Source organism: Mesoplodon mirus, assembly GCF_964341445.2.
Source record: "Mesoplodon mirus genome assembly, chromosome: 7".
Classification (NCBI taxonomy): domain Eukaryota; kingdom Metazoa; phylum Chordata; class Mammalia; order Artiodactyla; family Ziphiidae; genus Mesoplodon; species Mesoplodon mirus.
In genome coordinates this window covers 51,925,588-51,940,965 of record NC_138983.1, presented here as the reverse complement: position 1 = coordinate 51,940,965, position 15,378 = coordinate 51,925,588, and the positions used below count along the sequence as shown (strand labels likewise).

Sequence of the window (15,378 nt, the reverse complement as noted above, 5' to 3'; positions counted from 1 at the left end):
GATTCTCTGGTTTTGGCTAGTTTGGAGATATTTAGATTTTCCAAGCACTTCTTATCTCACTTAATTGGTTGACTTATAAAATGTTCATGTTTCCTGTATTTACTATTCCCATTGGGAGACCCCTGTTATCACAGGAGCAAAAACAAAGCCCAAAAACCCATCAGGAAAATAGGGAGGATTTTTCCTTTATTTCAATAAAACCCTCCTACACCCTAAACTCAAGCTTTTGGGAAATTACATTCCCCCCCCCCCACCCCAGGTTTCCTTTCTCCTTGAACTTCTTTTTTGCGGTATGCAGGCCTCTCACTGTTGTGGCCTCTCCCGTTGCGGAGCACAGGCTCCAGACGCACAGGCTCAGCGGCCATGGCTCACGGGCCCAGCCACTCCGCGGCATGTGGGATCTTCCCAGACCGGGGCACGAACCCGTGTCCCCTGCATCGGCAGGCGGACTCTCAACCACTGCGCCACCAGGGCAGCCCTCTCCTTGAACTTCTGAAGGCCTCCTCTCTCTCCTTACATGGTGAAAGTGAAGAGGGGCAGATGAAAGTGTCAGGCTCCCAGAGGGTAGGAGGGGCAGCAATGCCACACCCGGCAGGCACTGGCCTCTGATGCCGCAGGGGGGTGGGAGAAGGAAACAGCCAGAAAAAAGGCAGAACAGAGACTAAAAGGAAACACGAAGAAATAGGAAGGAAGGGAAGAAGCAGAGAAAAAAAAAGAAAAAAGGGGCCAGGTCTCTGGGGCACTAAATGAATACTGCAGAGCAGTTCTTGTGCTTGTGACCCTTGAACATGAAGCCCTCTGGTGCTGAGATGCCGCATCGTGCGTGGAGCGCTGGCTTCTGCTAACATTTCCACATACGTCCTATGCTACCAACTTGAGAATGAGGGCCACACCATTTCCTGTTGCCTCCCTCCTCAGCACCCACCCTGCTGGTGGGTGTCAACTGACCTTGGAGAGGGGCAAGTGGAGAAAAAAAAAAGCCAGGCTAGAAGCCTGAAGGCAGGGTTCCTTCCCTGAGTCTGTCACTCTCTAGCCATGAGACCTTGGGCACGTCCCTTCCTATGTCTGAGATGCAATGTATTCACGTCAAACCAGGATAATAAGCTCTGGCAACCTCTCAGGATTGCTGAAAGTTTCCTGGGTTGTGAAGAGTAAATCAGTAATTCAACGAGAGAAGTCTTGGAGTCCTTCACCCTCTGCAGACGGTTGCTATGGCACAGGAATGAATGAAGTCCTCTGCCATCAATTGCGGTGCTGACTAGTGGTGGCTTCCTATTCGTGTTGTGACCTTAACAGATGCCAGGGAGTGGTGGGGCTTTGGGTGACCATCTCCCTCTCTGCTGTCAGTGTCCTCATCAATCGTTGGGGGCGGATGGGGCAGCCTCTGGGGCTAACCTAACCTTCCTGACAGTCACCTCCTGGCCTTTCTATGCCACAGGCCCACCTCCCCTGGTGGCTGGCCTGCTGGAACTTTGACAGGAAGTGACAGGCGGGCACGAGAGTTCTATCGTAGGTGGTGACTCAGCTGGCCTTCTCATCTTTACAAAAGAAGACACTGGGGTCAGGTTAGGTGATTTACCCAACGTCATACTGCTAGTGAAGTAGCAGAGTTGGAACTCTGGTCTCTTCTCTTTTTCCCAAACCAGGCACTAGTCCACAGTCTACATCTCTTTCCCTATTAGTGCTTTGGACATCCTGGATCCCCCAGCCTTGTCCCCCATCCACAGAAGACAGAAAATGACTTATTTCTTATCCTAAATGCATAGCACACTGCCTTGTGCACAGTGAGCATATTTGTTGAATGAATAAAAAAATGAATGAATTACGTGAGGATCCCAAATCAAACAGCTCCATCAGTTGGATGGGGCTCATCGAGGGCTGGGAGGCATGATGAAACCCCACCGCCACCACGGGAAGAGCTCATTCCTCTCCTTAGAAAGGAGGCACAGGGGACAAGTCTGCTCTGTTCCTTCAGTGTCTGTCACATGGCTGGCAGGCCCTGTGCTAGGCACTGGATAGACAAGAAGAAAATAGAGTCATGCCTCCAAAGGATTTGGTGTGGTGGGTCAGATAGAGACGACCGTGTGCTGGGAAAGAAGGAAGCAGAGGGGGCTGTGGAAGTCCAAAGGTGGGAACCCAACGTGGGCTGAGGGCTGGAATATTTCCTGGAAGATGGAATGTTTAAACTGAGACTAGAAGGAGGACAAGAATAAGCCAATAGGAGAGCAGAGCTGGGGGCAGGTTTGGGACATTTGCGGACTAGCAAACTCTTTGCATCAGAGTTGTCTGCATGGTTCCTTAACCTGATGGTCCCATGGACGGTATCTAACAAGCCCATCCAGCTCTCGGCAGGCTTAACTCCTCCCCGGGCTCGACAGCCCATCAGCTGGCCTCATCTCACAGTTGCCTGCAGTCTGGCCACAGAAGTGTTTTGCAGCCGGCTGTGAGCACAGCATCTGGGGAGGCCCCGGGGGGTGGTGGGTGGAATGTGCCTCCCTGTCTGTACACATCTGGGAGAAGTTTTTGTCATTTGCTAGAATAAATTCTGTGCCTTCTTTGAAAAGGCTTGCAAAATCTTTATCTCCTCCTCGGAACCCAGGATATTTAAAGGTCAATTTCCCTCTCGTCTCTTATCACAAGAAATGTGGTTTAGAGATAGTCTGAAGTGCGGCCAAGTTCTCTGGCTTTATGTGAACTCTCCATGCCAACAATGGGAGATGGGGAGGAGAAGGGAGAACAGAGAGCTCTGTTCTTGGTTTTACTGAAATTTCCCCTTCCAGGTTGCATCTATCAATTATCTGAATTGCAATCCATGATTGTTTTTTTATGGGACCAACCGTGCCTAAAGAGATGAGCACACCTTGAAGCTGCTTAAAGATCCTTTATCAAAAGGGGTCTGGTTGCTTAAATTCCAGGGGGCTTTTTCTCTTGGCTTCTTCTTTTTAAACACAGGTTCCATCCTCATCCTAGCTTTCCCACTGATCCACTGGATGACTTTGGGAAAATCACGTCAGCTCAGTGAGCCTCGGTTTCCCTGCCTGTAAACATCTGCCCTGCAAGTGTGTTGTGAGGGGCTGGAGGTTATGGACACAGAGTGTCCAGTGCAGGGCCTGCCCCTTAGAGATGCTCTCTAAACAATGGCTGTTGTCTTCCTTTATGTACATTTGAATTTTTTTTCTTCTAGCAATAAGCGTGTAATAGTTTGGAATATAAAATTTAACTAAGACATGAAAAAGGTCAAAATACGTTATATGGAGAAACAGTATAATCATAAGTACAAAAAGTAGAGGATAAAATTATATAGAGAACATAATTCCAAGTTTTAAAAATAATCATTTATATATGAATATATATTTATTTTATAATAAACATCATGTTTCTGTGATTACAGGTGGAAAGGAGTGGGAGAAAGAGAACTGACATTTGCAGGTGATGAACTGAGGCTTAAGAGAAATTGAATAACTCGCTGAAGGTCATGCAGCCAGCAAATGGGGGAGCAAGGATTTGAATCCAGACAATCTGGGTACAGATCCTGTACTTTTAATCACTGCGGTATGTTGCTTCTCAGGTGCTTTAGATACATCACCTATAATCCCCATAGCAACCCTGCAAGGTAGGCCTTACTATTCTTATTTTACAGTCACACAGCATCTTTGGGCCACAGTTTCTCCAACTCTGAAATGGGCAGGAATGCCCCCATCAGTGGGTCAGTGTGCAACGCATGAGAAGGTGCACGTGACGGCACTTCACAGAGGGCTTCCTAAAGGGCATTACATGCAAAGGGAACACCTTCTTCGTCAAATGGGCCACACAGAGGAATTCGCATTTTATGGTGAGGCCGGGCCTCTGCTTGCCAGCCTGCCTTGCTGCTCCCCCTCAGCAACCAGGGCTCGGGGTGAATCTGGAGGCAGGCTAGGTTGACTGGGCAGCCCTGACAGAGGATTAGGAGACCGGGAGTGACTAAGTCATATCCAGGATCTATTCCCTGCTTTAAAAATATAGACAACGACCACAAGTGAAAACAGAAACAAACCAATGAAGCTAAACCCAACTCAGCCATATTGTGTAACTTTTTTGGGGGGGCTCAGTTTAAAAACACTGCAACAATGTTCTTAATGAAGCTTGAAATTCCAGTTTAATTTGTAAAGGACTGCTTTCAGCCTAGCAAATTGGGAAAGAAGAGAAACCAGAAGTTCTCAGATAACTTGAAGAGCCACGGTCAGGGTTATGATAGAGCCGTGAGTCCGAAGTCTGGGCACACTGAAAAGCTCTCATGTGGCCAGACCTCACAGACTATGCAGTTTCTGTCACTCGCCAGCTGTGTGACCTGGGCAAAATACTTCCCCTTACTAAGTCCTAGCTTCTGCATCATAAGAAAAGAGTAAAAAGGGGATAAGAATACCATACACCTCCCAGTGTTGCTGGATGGGCACACAATTGCTTTGCAAACGGTAAAATGACATATAAGTTATCATTGTCATCCTCTGTTCTGCTCTGTGGTACTGCTGTAGCCTATTTAAATTCGAGTAAGTACTCACACTACATGTCTAGGAGGAGGATAAAGCACCAGGAGGAGGTGGTCCCTAAGACCACACAGATATATGGCCCAAGACTCTTGGGTCCTAGTCCAGCTGTGTTAATGACTTCCTGTGTGACTTCGATGTATATGATGTCACATCCCGTCTCTGGGCCCCAGTTTCCCGGTCTGTAATGTGCAGGGGAGTAAAGGAGGGAGCTGTAGTCTGTGTTCTCTGTCTCCTCCAGGCCTGTTACTCACATTAACCTCTGCTAATCCCTTCTCCAAGCCCCTGAGTCACATCAGCCAAAAACCGTCTCTCAGCGAGACGCTAACATTTTTCCCCTCCACCCTGACTTATTTATCTGGGATTATGCTGCGTCCCACAACATGGCTGAAACAAAGGCATCGGTTTCACTCTACCTCCATTAGATTTGGTTGTTTGGATGACAATTTCTTCCAAATAACTGTGAGCTTCCTGAGGGAGATAGACAGGGTCACGTTCGTCGGTCCTGATATCCTCTTAGAAAGGAGTGTGGTACCCGGTAGACAGCAGGAGCCTAGCAAATGTGTGCTTGACTGAACTGCAAACGGCCAAGCGCTAAACCTGGCTCACCCCTGTGCTGCCGTGCACAGCCTGGCCTGCTTCTCCCTCCACTAAAACTGTCCCTGTTTGGCCAAGACCCAGAGGGGCCAGTGAGGATAGTCTTGCCCCCTCCAGCACCTGGGGACACTCTAACACTTACGGTTGTTTCATCTGTGCCACCCTGCAAAGTGGGGACCCTGTGCCCCTTCCTCTTGGCTCCCCTAATGGGTAGAGAGCCCACCAAACTGAGAGGGTCCTGAGGTGAGACATTCCCTCATTTCTCAGTTGAGAACCCAAGGCCAAGCTCCCTCAACAGTCTGGTCTCCCCAGTTAGCTGTCTTCCCCACCATGATGATCCATGGGATGTCTTCCTGGCTGGACTGGAAGCCCCATGGGACAGGGGCTACATCACAGTTCCCAGGAGGGCTCCCAGGAGGGTGCCCAGGCACTTGATAATATCGGCTGAATGAGTGGACGCTCCTCTATTCCAGCAATGATTCCACTGCATCACAACTGTGCTGCTTCTCTCTCCAGGCCGCGAACTTCACAAAGGCAGGGACTGTGCCTTATTTGTCTCTGAAGCCCCAAGACCCAGGATAGGGCCCAATGCAGAGTAGACATTCAGTTAATGTTTGCTGAGTGAGTGAACGAACTCAAGTTACAGCAGTACTACTGTATGGCATTCGTAAAAAGTAGGTAAAAGCTCATTCCAGCCCGTAACATGCTCCATAAACGGAAGAGGTATTCTCCTACACTTGGGGGTTTTCTGATTGTTCTTTTCCACTTCGTGCTGGTTCATCTCCATGGCGGCTGGAGAAGGCTCTGTTCCCCTGGGGTCAGGATCAGCCCTGTTTCCCATGAGAAGCTCTTTCTCCCACCAAAGCTGTGGGGCTTTTGGCTCCTGTGTGCCCAAGCTCCCTGTCAGCACTGGGGAGTCCCAGCACTGGGAGGGCTGCCTCTGAAGGATGGTGAACAGAGGGTACACTGGCATTGTGCTTCATGTGAGGGGGTAAATGAACTCTGTTTTATAACTTATTCTGGTATGTGTGTTACGGGGGAGTGCACCCTCTCCCCACATTTCTCAGGGACATTCAGTTCTTTTGCTGCCCAGATAGTCAACAGCCTCCTGAAAGCTTTGGCCAAGACCCTGGATTCCTGAGAAGGGAATGACTTCATGGTACAGCTCCTCTCCCTTTCTTTTCTAACTATAGGAATGTCATTGCTAGTCATGGAATTGCGTCTACACAGGCAAAGTGAAGGGGGGTAGTTAGGCAGATATTGAGGCTGACGTCTCTTCCCAGTGAAGAGCCAGTACGATTATACTTTATCTTGCCTGAAGACAGGGCTACTTGGTGCCCTTCCCTGCTCTGCCCATGATGTTTTCTCCCTCCTTTCCAAGAAACGCCTGCCTGCTCAAGCTTCACCTTCTTGATGAATGTTTTCCTACTCTCACAACAGCCAATGCAGAAGTCTGCAACTGCCCTTATCACTGTCCATTAGCCCTTAACTTTGGTCTCCCTCCCTCACTTGAGCTCCTGGAGTTTGGGGACCAGACTTACTCATCTCTGTGCCTGGCCTAGGGCCTGGCTCCGTAACAGGAACCCTGGATATTTATGGAGCACAGAATGCATGAGCTCCACAAATCTCAGCCTGATTAAGGGACATTTCAGCCCTGTGAGATATCAAGAGGAGAGCAGGGACCCCCTGCCTCTGCCTGGCTACCATGACCCAACCCCACGAGCTCCTTGTTGACAATTACCCCAAGGGGCCCAGGACTGGGTGCATCAGGCCCGACCACCTCCTGGATTCAGGCAGCAGACTGAAGGACTGAAAGCTGGCTCAGACAAAGACCAGTGGCCTGAAACAGCCCAAGGTTGCCGGAGCCAACTCAAGGCAAATGAACCAGAGTAATCACAACAGCACACACTTGGCCTTTTAATCCTTCTGGTGCTTTGAGATTGTAGAATCATGCTAAGTAGAAGGTTCCCAAAGGTTGGGATGCTGAGTTTCTGGCCTGTTGATTTCCTACTCTGTGCAGTGTATCAGAAAGTCCCTTGGTATAAATATGAGGGAGCTGCATAAACACATCTGGACTAGGCCAACTGTTAGGCCATCATTAGAAAGGAAGGATTAACTGTTTTGATTTTTTTTTCTTCACATCTCCATCTTTTTCTTCTCCTAGTAACCCCTTGAGATTGGTAGAGTCAGGAGGAATCAACCCATCTTCCAAGTGGAAAAGCAAAGCACATTTTGTTTGTATTTATACAAGTTCCACACAACAGAAAGACAAAGGCTAATTCTAGGACTAATATTAAGACTGGAAGGGCTCTTATGATCCAATGGCTTATTTTATAAATAGGGAGTGTGAGGCCCACTGTCATCAAGTAGCTTGCTTAAGGACACACAGAGCACCAAAGACAGAATTGGGATTAGAACCCTGGGCTCTTCACTCTCAGCTAATAAAAGTTCCACAAGACTAGGCCTCCCTTCCTTAGGGTTTTGACCGCCCAGCCCTTGAAAAAAACTCAACAGCAAAGACAAATTCTACTACAAACCCACAGGGACAGGAGGTGTGGAGGCAAAGGCAGCCCCCAGCATGCTTGGTGAGGGTTACCACCAGAATCAGGGGAGAAGGGACCTTGACAAAGGTAACTCAACCTCCCTCCCCTGGAGAAGCATCCTTTCTGCCACTTTCTGTGGTACAGAATTGGGTGGCCTCTTCTTGTCCACTTGCAATGGCGGTATCTCGTAACGTTGCCAGGCAACTCATTCCATTAATGAATTATTAGAAAATTCCTTCTTCCATACGCCTTCTCCTCTGCACTTGCTCTCAGAGGGTAACTAAGTTTGTTTGCACCAGCTAATTTTAATGAATTCAAATGGAACAACCAGTGATATGCACTCATTCCTTAGATGACATGTGCCTTTTTATGCCTACCCTGCAGGCCCCCTTGACTGGACAGCTGGTGTGTTGGTGGCCTGTTATCTCAGTAACGCCCACCCTCCATTCTGTGCTTCCCACAGCCCTGGAGATGCACAGCACCCATGGGTGCCAGAGCCCTACCTCCATCGTTGTCTTTGCTGTCACCACAGGCAGTCTCCATGGACGTGTCACAGCCAGCTCCTCTCCAGCCCAGCTGGCAGACGCAGTGCCACCCATTCAGGTCCAAGGTACATCTGCCATTGCCATTGCACAAGCCAGGGCAACCCTCTGCAAGGCAAAGCACATGGAATCAAGGTATGATCATCCACAGCCAACTGGTCACATACACGCACACTCTGCCTGTCAACTTACAAAAGGCTTTCACATTCATCAGCACATTGATGCCCTCAGCACCCGGGGAGGCCTATCATTAGAACTGCCACTTTACCTCTAAGGCAACTGAGACTCAGAGGTGGAAGGCCTTACTAAGGATGCACAGTCAGGATGTGGCACTGTCAGGACGTGGCACTGTCAGGATGTGGCAGGCATAGGTCTGAAACCCACACCTTCTGTATCTGAAACCTCCTCTTTCAAAAGTGATCAGGATTCTAGAGCAGGAGTCAGTGGATGTGGGCTTGTCCAAATTTGATCAGTGGAGCTTTTTGGCTGATCCTTGCTCCTTGCTCACTCTGGCCTGTTTTTCCTGTCTCTGGTGGCTGTGTGGAACAAAGGAATCATCTCTCTATTTACTCCTCTTGTCCCCTCAGCACTTCTGGGTCTCCTTCTAAAAGGCTGTACTTTTCTCAGGCCTTGTTATTAGGTTCATTGTACTGAACCTTAGGTTTCTCATTTATTTTGTCCTATTTTCTCCTAAACAACTGTCTTTGCTTTCAGGAAGAGTCCTGGAGTCTTTTTTTCCCCATCTTACCTACAGCCAGTAAAGGGAACCCGGACGACTGCTACGAGAGAGACTAAGCAGGGCTGTCTGTGATTGTATTGCAGGTTTGGGCAGGCTTCCCTTCCCTAATTTTCTTCATCTGTACATCTGTCTGCCTGTCTGTCATTTATTAAGCACCTTCTCTGGGCTAGCACTGGAGGTACAGAGATGAGTAAGACCTAGTTCTTATTCTTGAGGAGCATGTAGCCTATCAAAGGAGACAGGTTTGTATAAGCAAAATATTTCACTGCTGAGTACCCTGAGGGAGATGCACAAAATATGGTGGGAACCAAATACAGGAGTGGCCATCTGTCTGAGAGGGCCGTGGGTGATTGAATCAAGGAGGGTCAGGCAATATTTAGACTCTGCCTTAGTTCTGCTTTGACTATATCCTAAGGTGGGGAGTTATTATTCAAGTAGATTTGCAGGTTTTTGTTGACCACCTTTTCAAACCCCTCTCTCTCTGAGTCTGTAGCTTAGAAATCTAGGCCTCAGAATCTGTGAAGTTACACGGTTTACTCCAGCTTCTGTGTTGCTGCTTGGTTTTCATTCAAGTCCTCCTTTTAACAAATCTGCCAATTCTTTTCTCAGAGGGGCTATCAAAATATTACCTCCCTGGTATGTCTTCTCTGGCCCTGCTCAGTCTTAGGGAAAGGTATGGATGTGAAAGCACTCTGCCATCTATAAAACTTGTTTTATTATTAAGAGCAGCAACTACAGCTACAAAGTAAATTTTCTATCATGAAATAACTGAAAACTGACCCATTATTCTTAAATGGGACAAATGTGGATGTGGCTGTCTGATATAAGACCTAGGCCAAGGTAGGTACTCACTAAATGGCCGATCAAATAGAATCTAAAGCTGTAGTGTTTCAAGGCCTTTTGATAGTTGACTGTTCTTACAAAGTAAAAGAAAAGAACATGTTCATTTATACTTGAGATATTCAATACAGATGCTCAATACCAATCCATCAATCTGGCCACTGTGCTCCATTCAAAGGAAGAAACATTTACGGAGTGTGTATTCTGAGCCTAGGAGGGATTCCTGCGGAAGTTTTGAAGCAAATGTAGATTATGGGGTCACAGCAGAAGCCTGCTGGGAAAGGTGGGAAGCCAGCAGCATGGCCACCCCAAAAGTGATCGAGAAAGCCGTTGAAAAGCGCAGGAGCAGTGCTGTGACGTGCAGGTGACCACCCAGGCATTCTGACTCAGTAGCTAACGTCAGCCACCCCTCCTGATCTGAGCAAATACAGACTCCCTCTTTTTCCAATTAGTCCCATTTAAAGTTTTGTCCATCCAGCTGAGACTTTAAATTAAGCCTCATATGTATTTGAGATCAGTTTTGGAGGAAGAAGAGTCCAATCGTTAAGAATGGCAGTAGACTGCTTTCTCTTGCTCCAAGATGTAGCCTCTTGTAAGATGCAAATAACATCTCTTATCTAAGAGCACAAGCTTGGGAGCCACATCAAAGGCTGGCTCTGTCACACAGTGGCTTTAGGACACCCAGGCACCTTATTTAATTTCTCTGAGCCTCAGCCTACTTATAAAATGGGGTTGTTGGGAGGATTAAATAAGATAATGTATGCATGATGCACAAAGCCTGACATACAGCTTGAACACAGTATCTGAATCTTCTACTCACCTTGACCTTCTCTCTAGTTTAGTAGAGGGACTATAATATCATAAGTTGTATCCCTAACCTCAGGTAGGGGTCATAGAAAGGCAAAATAGAAAACTGAGGCAGTTATCTCGATCAGAGCTGGCAAGCTTTTTCGGTAAAGGTCCAGATAATAAATATTTTAGGCTTGTGAGCCATATGGTCTCTGTTGCAATTACCCAACTCTGCCACTGTAGCTTGAAAGGAGCTACGTACAATTTAGAAATGAATGGGCATGGCTGTGTTCCAATAAAACTTTATTTACAAAAACAAGTGATGAGCCAGATTTGGTCTGTGTGCTGTAGTTTGCCAAACCCTGGTTTAGATGCTTCAGGACGGTGATGGCAATGCCAGTTGCCATATACTGAAGGTCTCCTATGGCTTGCCACTGTGCTAGACATTCTACATATATTATTTCCAAACTAAGTAACTTTTGGTTATATTTTCCAGATCCTTATTTACTAGGGCAGTGCCAATTTCACACCATTTAATCCTAAATTTTTAATAAAAACCATGTGTTATAATACAGTATGGACTTTGTATCTAGACAGACCTCAGTTTAAATCCCAGCACCACCATTTTACTTACTGCCTGTGTGATGACTGGCAAATTATTTAACTCTCTAAGCCTCAGTTTTCTCATCTGTAAAATGGAGGTAATATGTAATTCAAAGAGTTGTTAGGAAGATTAATGGGATAATGTATATCAATAACTTAGCACAGTGGGTAACACTGTAGGCATTTAATAAATGACAGCTGCTATTATTATTATTGGGTTTATTTGTTTTAACGTTGTATAACTTCACTAAGAAACTCACAAACCAGAAAATAACCCTTTGCCAGTCCAAACTGTGTCAATGTTTGGGTCAAAAGCTGTGGTCCTCATAAATACAAACCTTGCCAGAGGGAGCTGAGACAAACCCAATGACCTGGTCGTGGGGCCAACACGCAGCTCAGCAGGAAGCAGCAAGATGGGTTCAGGGTCACGAGTGTCAGACCAGGCCCACCGTCTCATGCTTTCCTGGCACTCTTTCCCCCTGAGAGCAACTGTCCCGAGCAACTCAAATTATTAATTTTGCAATAGTTTACTGCCTTACTCCCTCTATTACAATGTAAGCTTGCCATAGAGTTGCCATATTTGCCATAAAGGCAACTTTGGACCTAATCCAGTGCCTTGCATGGAGCCAGGACTCGGTATATATTTGTTGAAATGAATCAGTGAATGAGGTGGAGACCTAGGTCCTGCCTGACTAAGCCGTGGGATCTTGGGAAAGTGATTTTTCCTCTTTTGGCTTCAATTTCCTTATCTGTGAAATGAAGGTTTGGATGAGATGCTCTGTTAGGTTCCTCCAGCACAGCCACCCAATAGAGAAGGTCAAAACAACTTCAAATTTGATGATTTTGTTCTTAATTTCAACAAACTTTACTTAACACCTACTGGACACCAGGCATGTGTTAATTCTGGGGTATACAGAGCTGAGATAGAGCCTCTGCCCTCAATATTTTTATACTCTATTTATCGATACCCTTTGTTCCAGGGCAATTTAAAATGGATCTTATAACCTCAAACAATACTTCTCAAAGTGAATTCTTTGAACTACTAGTTCTATGAGGTCCTCAAGTACAAACTTCTGTAATTCTGGAAAACAATATATCCTATATTCTTATCCTAGAAAGTCACGCTAAGTATTAATACACTAAAGGCTCTGGGAAGTCTTATAATAAAGAAACCTGCTTATTTGAGTATCAGAACGCTTTCCTCAGAACTATTCCTCCCCTACCCACAACCATTTACAATAATGCAGAATATTCCACTCCACAAAACCCTCTGTGGGAAGCTCCTCTTGGGAAGCTCCTCTTAGCACACAGTGCCTGGTGCCAACACATTCTGTGCTGCTCTAAAACTGCCAGGAGGAGCCCGTGTTCTTGGGCAGGGTAAGCTCTACATGTGAAATCACAGAAGCACTCTCTCCACAGTTTCTTCAAATGGACCAGGTTCTATCCCGAGGGTCTGCACTGTCCTATCAGTTTCAGGGTTTCAGAGAGAATTGTAGTACCTGTGGCTTGAATGAGGTTTGCTCTCAAGCAGGAATTTGCATCTGGGATCAGCACACCCCCATGAGCCAGTATGAGGAAGCCTCCTCTGGGGGACTTGCTGACTTCCTTAAAGCAATATGCCCATCTTTACTCATTGCTAAAGCTCATTAATTCCACAACCCTGAAATTCATCAGTAATTCAGAGAGCCCAAGTGACATTAACAATCCCCTCTGGAACGACTCACACCAGGCATTTGCCAGAGCCAAAATAATGTAATTTTAAGGTTTAGAGAAGGGCTAATAAGCTTTTGAAAGGAAACAATGCCCTTTAAATGACAGGGGACCGCTTTATCTTCAACCTCCTGCTTAAGCCTAGGAAGAAGCCTCCCTTGAAGCTAGAAGACTTTCAGAATCCTTGAAGGTATTTATTTTTTACTTAAGTGGTAAAGCAGCTATGCCACACACCTAACACAACAAATGTCCCCTTTATGTTTGTTTCTCTTTCCGGTTTTCTTGTACTTTTTCATCCCTACCGTCACTTCCTTGGACAAGGTCACTGTTTTTTCCCTCCTAGATGACAGCAACAGTCTCCTAATTGGTCTCTTTGCCCCCAAATGTTCCTTTTCAACTCTTTCCCACAATATGGCCAGATCGATCCTTCCAAATCACAAATGTCATCAAGTCATTATCCTGCTTTTAAAAGCAGGATACCATGCTTATGTTACGGCCCACGGTCTTGGTCTACGAGGCCCTGCCTAAGCTGGGGAGAGCTCTTCTTGCTAAGCGGCCGTGGGACTTTCTCTATCACAGTCATCATCATACTTTGTTGGAATTATTTGTTTTAGTGTCTTCTCTGCTAGGCTGGGACCACTTCCGTTGTGTGGCATCCACATTTCCTGGCACTTAGGAGGAGTTCAACATACTTGTTGAGTGACTGTTGTTTCCTCAGTGTCTTCAGTGCAAGTGGAAAGCAAAGCACAAAGGCTGGTTTGTCTCTGAACTGCAAAATACTCTACTCTGAAAAGTCTGGGGTTTGCATTATATCGGTCTCTGAATTCTTTTTTGGGTGAGTTACTAGGACCCATTATACCAGAAAGCCAGCCAGATGGGGCTTGGTCCAGACGTAGATTTTGGCAAGAAACATTTGTCTTTTAAAGCAAGTTATGATTCACTGACCTAATCCAGCTCAAGGTTTGGTGATATATTTTCTGAACTAAAGATCAGAACGGGTGGTTTGAGAGAATACGGGTCACTTCCTTGTGAGGTTGCCAGTTTGGAAGACAGTTTGCAGGAAGAATTTTGGAAATTAATGGGACATTCTTGGTGACTTACCGTGACAGATGAAAGAATACTGGAAATACGAGTAGGCCAGGAAATACACAATCCTGGTTCTGCCACTTACTAGGAGTGTGCTCCAGAATGGGCCACTCAGCTTCTTCAACTTTCATTTCCTTTTCCAATCAAATGAGTATATCTATTCACTTGAAAAAATTCACAGGACTCCCTTAAGACTCATGGATATGGAAAAACTTCACCAAGTAGGAAAAAAAATCCACCAGCTATTAAACTTAATCCATCCGGAGGATTCCTCTGATAATGATTATGTATGAAATGCCTATTTTAAAGAGGCTCAGAGGTGCTACTCTTTCTTGCTAGAGTAATTTTATTCTTGGTTGAGGGCCAGTACATGAAATGTGAGGAAGCTTGCTTCTCAACACCATTGGATGGGCCCTGGTACCACCTTTGCTGTATCTGGCAAAGATATTCCAGTTGAAAAGCATTTAGTCATTTATGTTTCCCTAAAATCCTTTCCATCACTTTTTAAACAGCAGTTGTTATCTCTTATTAAAAGCCAATTTAACCTTTTTCTTTACAATTTCAAAAATTAGTCTGGTTAATGAAGTCCTTCTCCAAGTTAACGGTGAGGCTAAGAATATGATGATAAAACAGCACAGCTAACATTTACTGAGCATCATTCCTGCCCACGTGCTAAGCACTTTACATTCATTACTTTAATCAATCCTCACGCCAATCCCACCAGGCACGTCCTGTTTTCCTCATTTTATAAAGACTCTGAAGGGAAGAGAGGTTAAGAAACATGGCCAAGGTCATCCAGTTCATTAAGTATCGGAGTTTGGATTCAAACTCAGGCAGTCTGACTTCAGAGTATGTTTCCTTAACCAATGAGCACATATTTGGTGCCTGGTGCTGTGTGAGGGCTTGAGGATAAAAAGCTGAAGATGGCATGGTATTTCTCCTCCGGAAGCTTGGGGCCTTTCTGGAGCACACATTCTGAGACTTAGTCCTAGAGCAATGAGGCCTCTTTGGAAAATTGGGTACCATCTACTTAATGTAAATGTTTAAAACAGAAGGAATTACTTGGCTTGTAGGGAACACTCTTCAAAGATAAAACTTACCAAAGTCAGGCCTTCTCTGAAAAGGAAAAAAAAATCCAAACAAACAGACCATTCACTCCCTGAGGTCAGGGGTCTGCTTTCCCCCATTCCTCCAGAGCCTGGCACAGTATCTAGCACACAGTACTAGTACTAGGGGGAATGGAGTTCTTAAGATTTCTTAGTTTGCTCTGGGGTCTCTTCCTGTCTCAGGCCACCCACCCTGGTTCCCAGCATCTTCATTCTGATGGACCAGGGGCCATAAAGCATGGGCAGGGTGACATGAGATGGGGTAGAAAGGGTGAGGGGGTGTTATTGTGTGTATGGGGA

General features: G+C 46.1%; 1 protein-coding gene across 4 annotated transcripts in view; it reads right to left on the bottom strand.

The window, feature by feature from the left end:
- Positions 1-15,378, bottom strand: part of TENM4 (teneurin transmembrane protein 4) — a gene marked incomplete at its 5' end in the record, with an annotated part of 390,801 nt that overhangs the window by 97,326 nt on the left and 278,097 nt on the right. For all 4 annotated transcript variants that reach the window (XM_082628863.1, XM_082628861.1, XM_082628860.1 and 1 more), the window contains one exon: positions 8,167-8,313. In XM_082628863.1, coding sequence (XP_082484989.1) covers positions 8,167-8,313 — 147 coding nt within the window. The remainder of the gene's footprint in view (positions 1-8,166; positions 8,314-15,378) is intronic.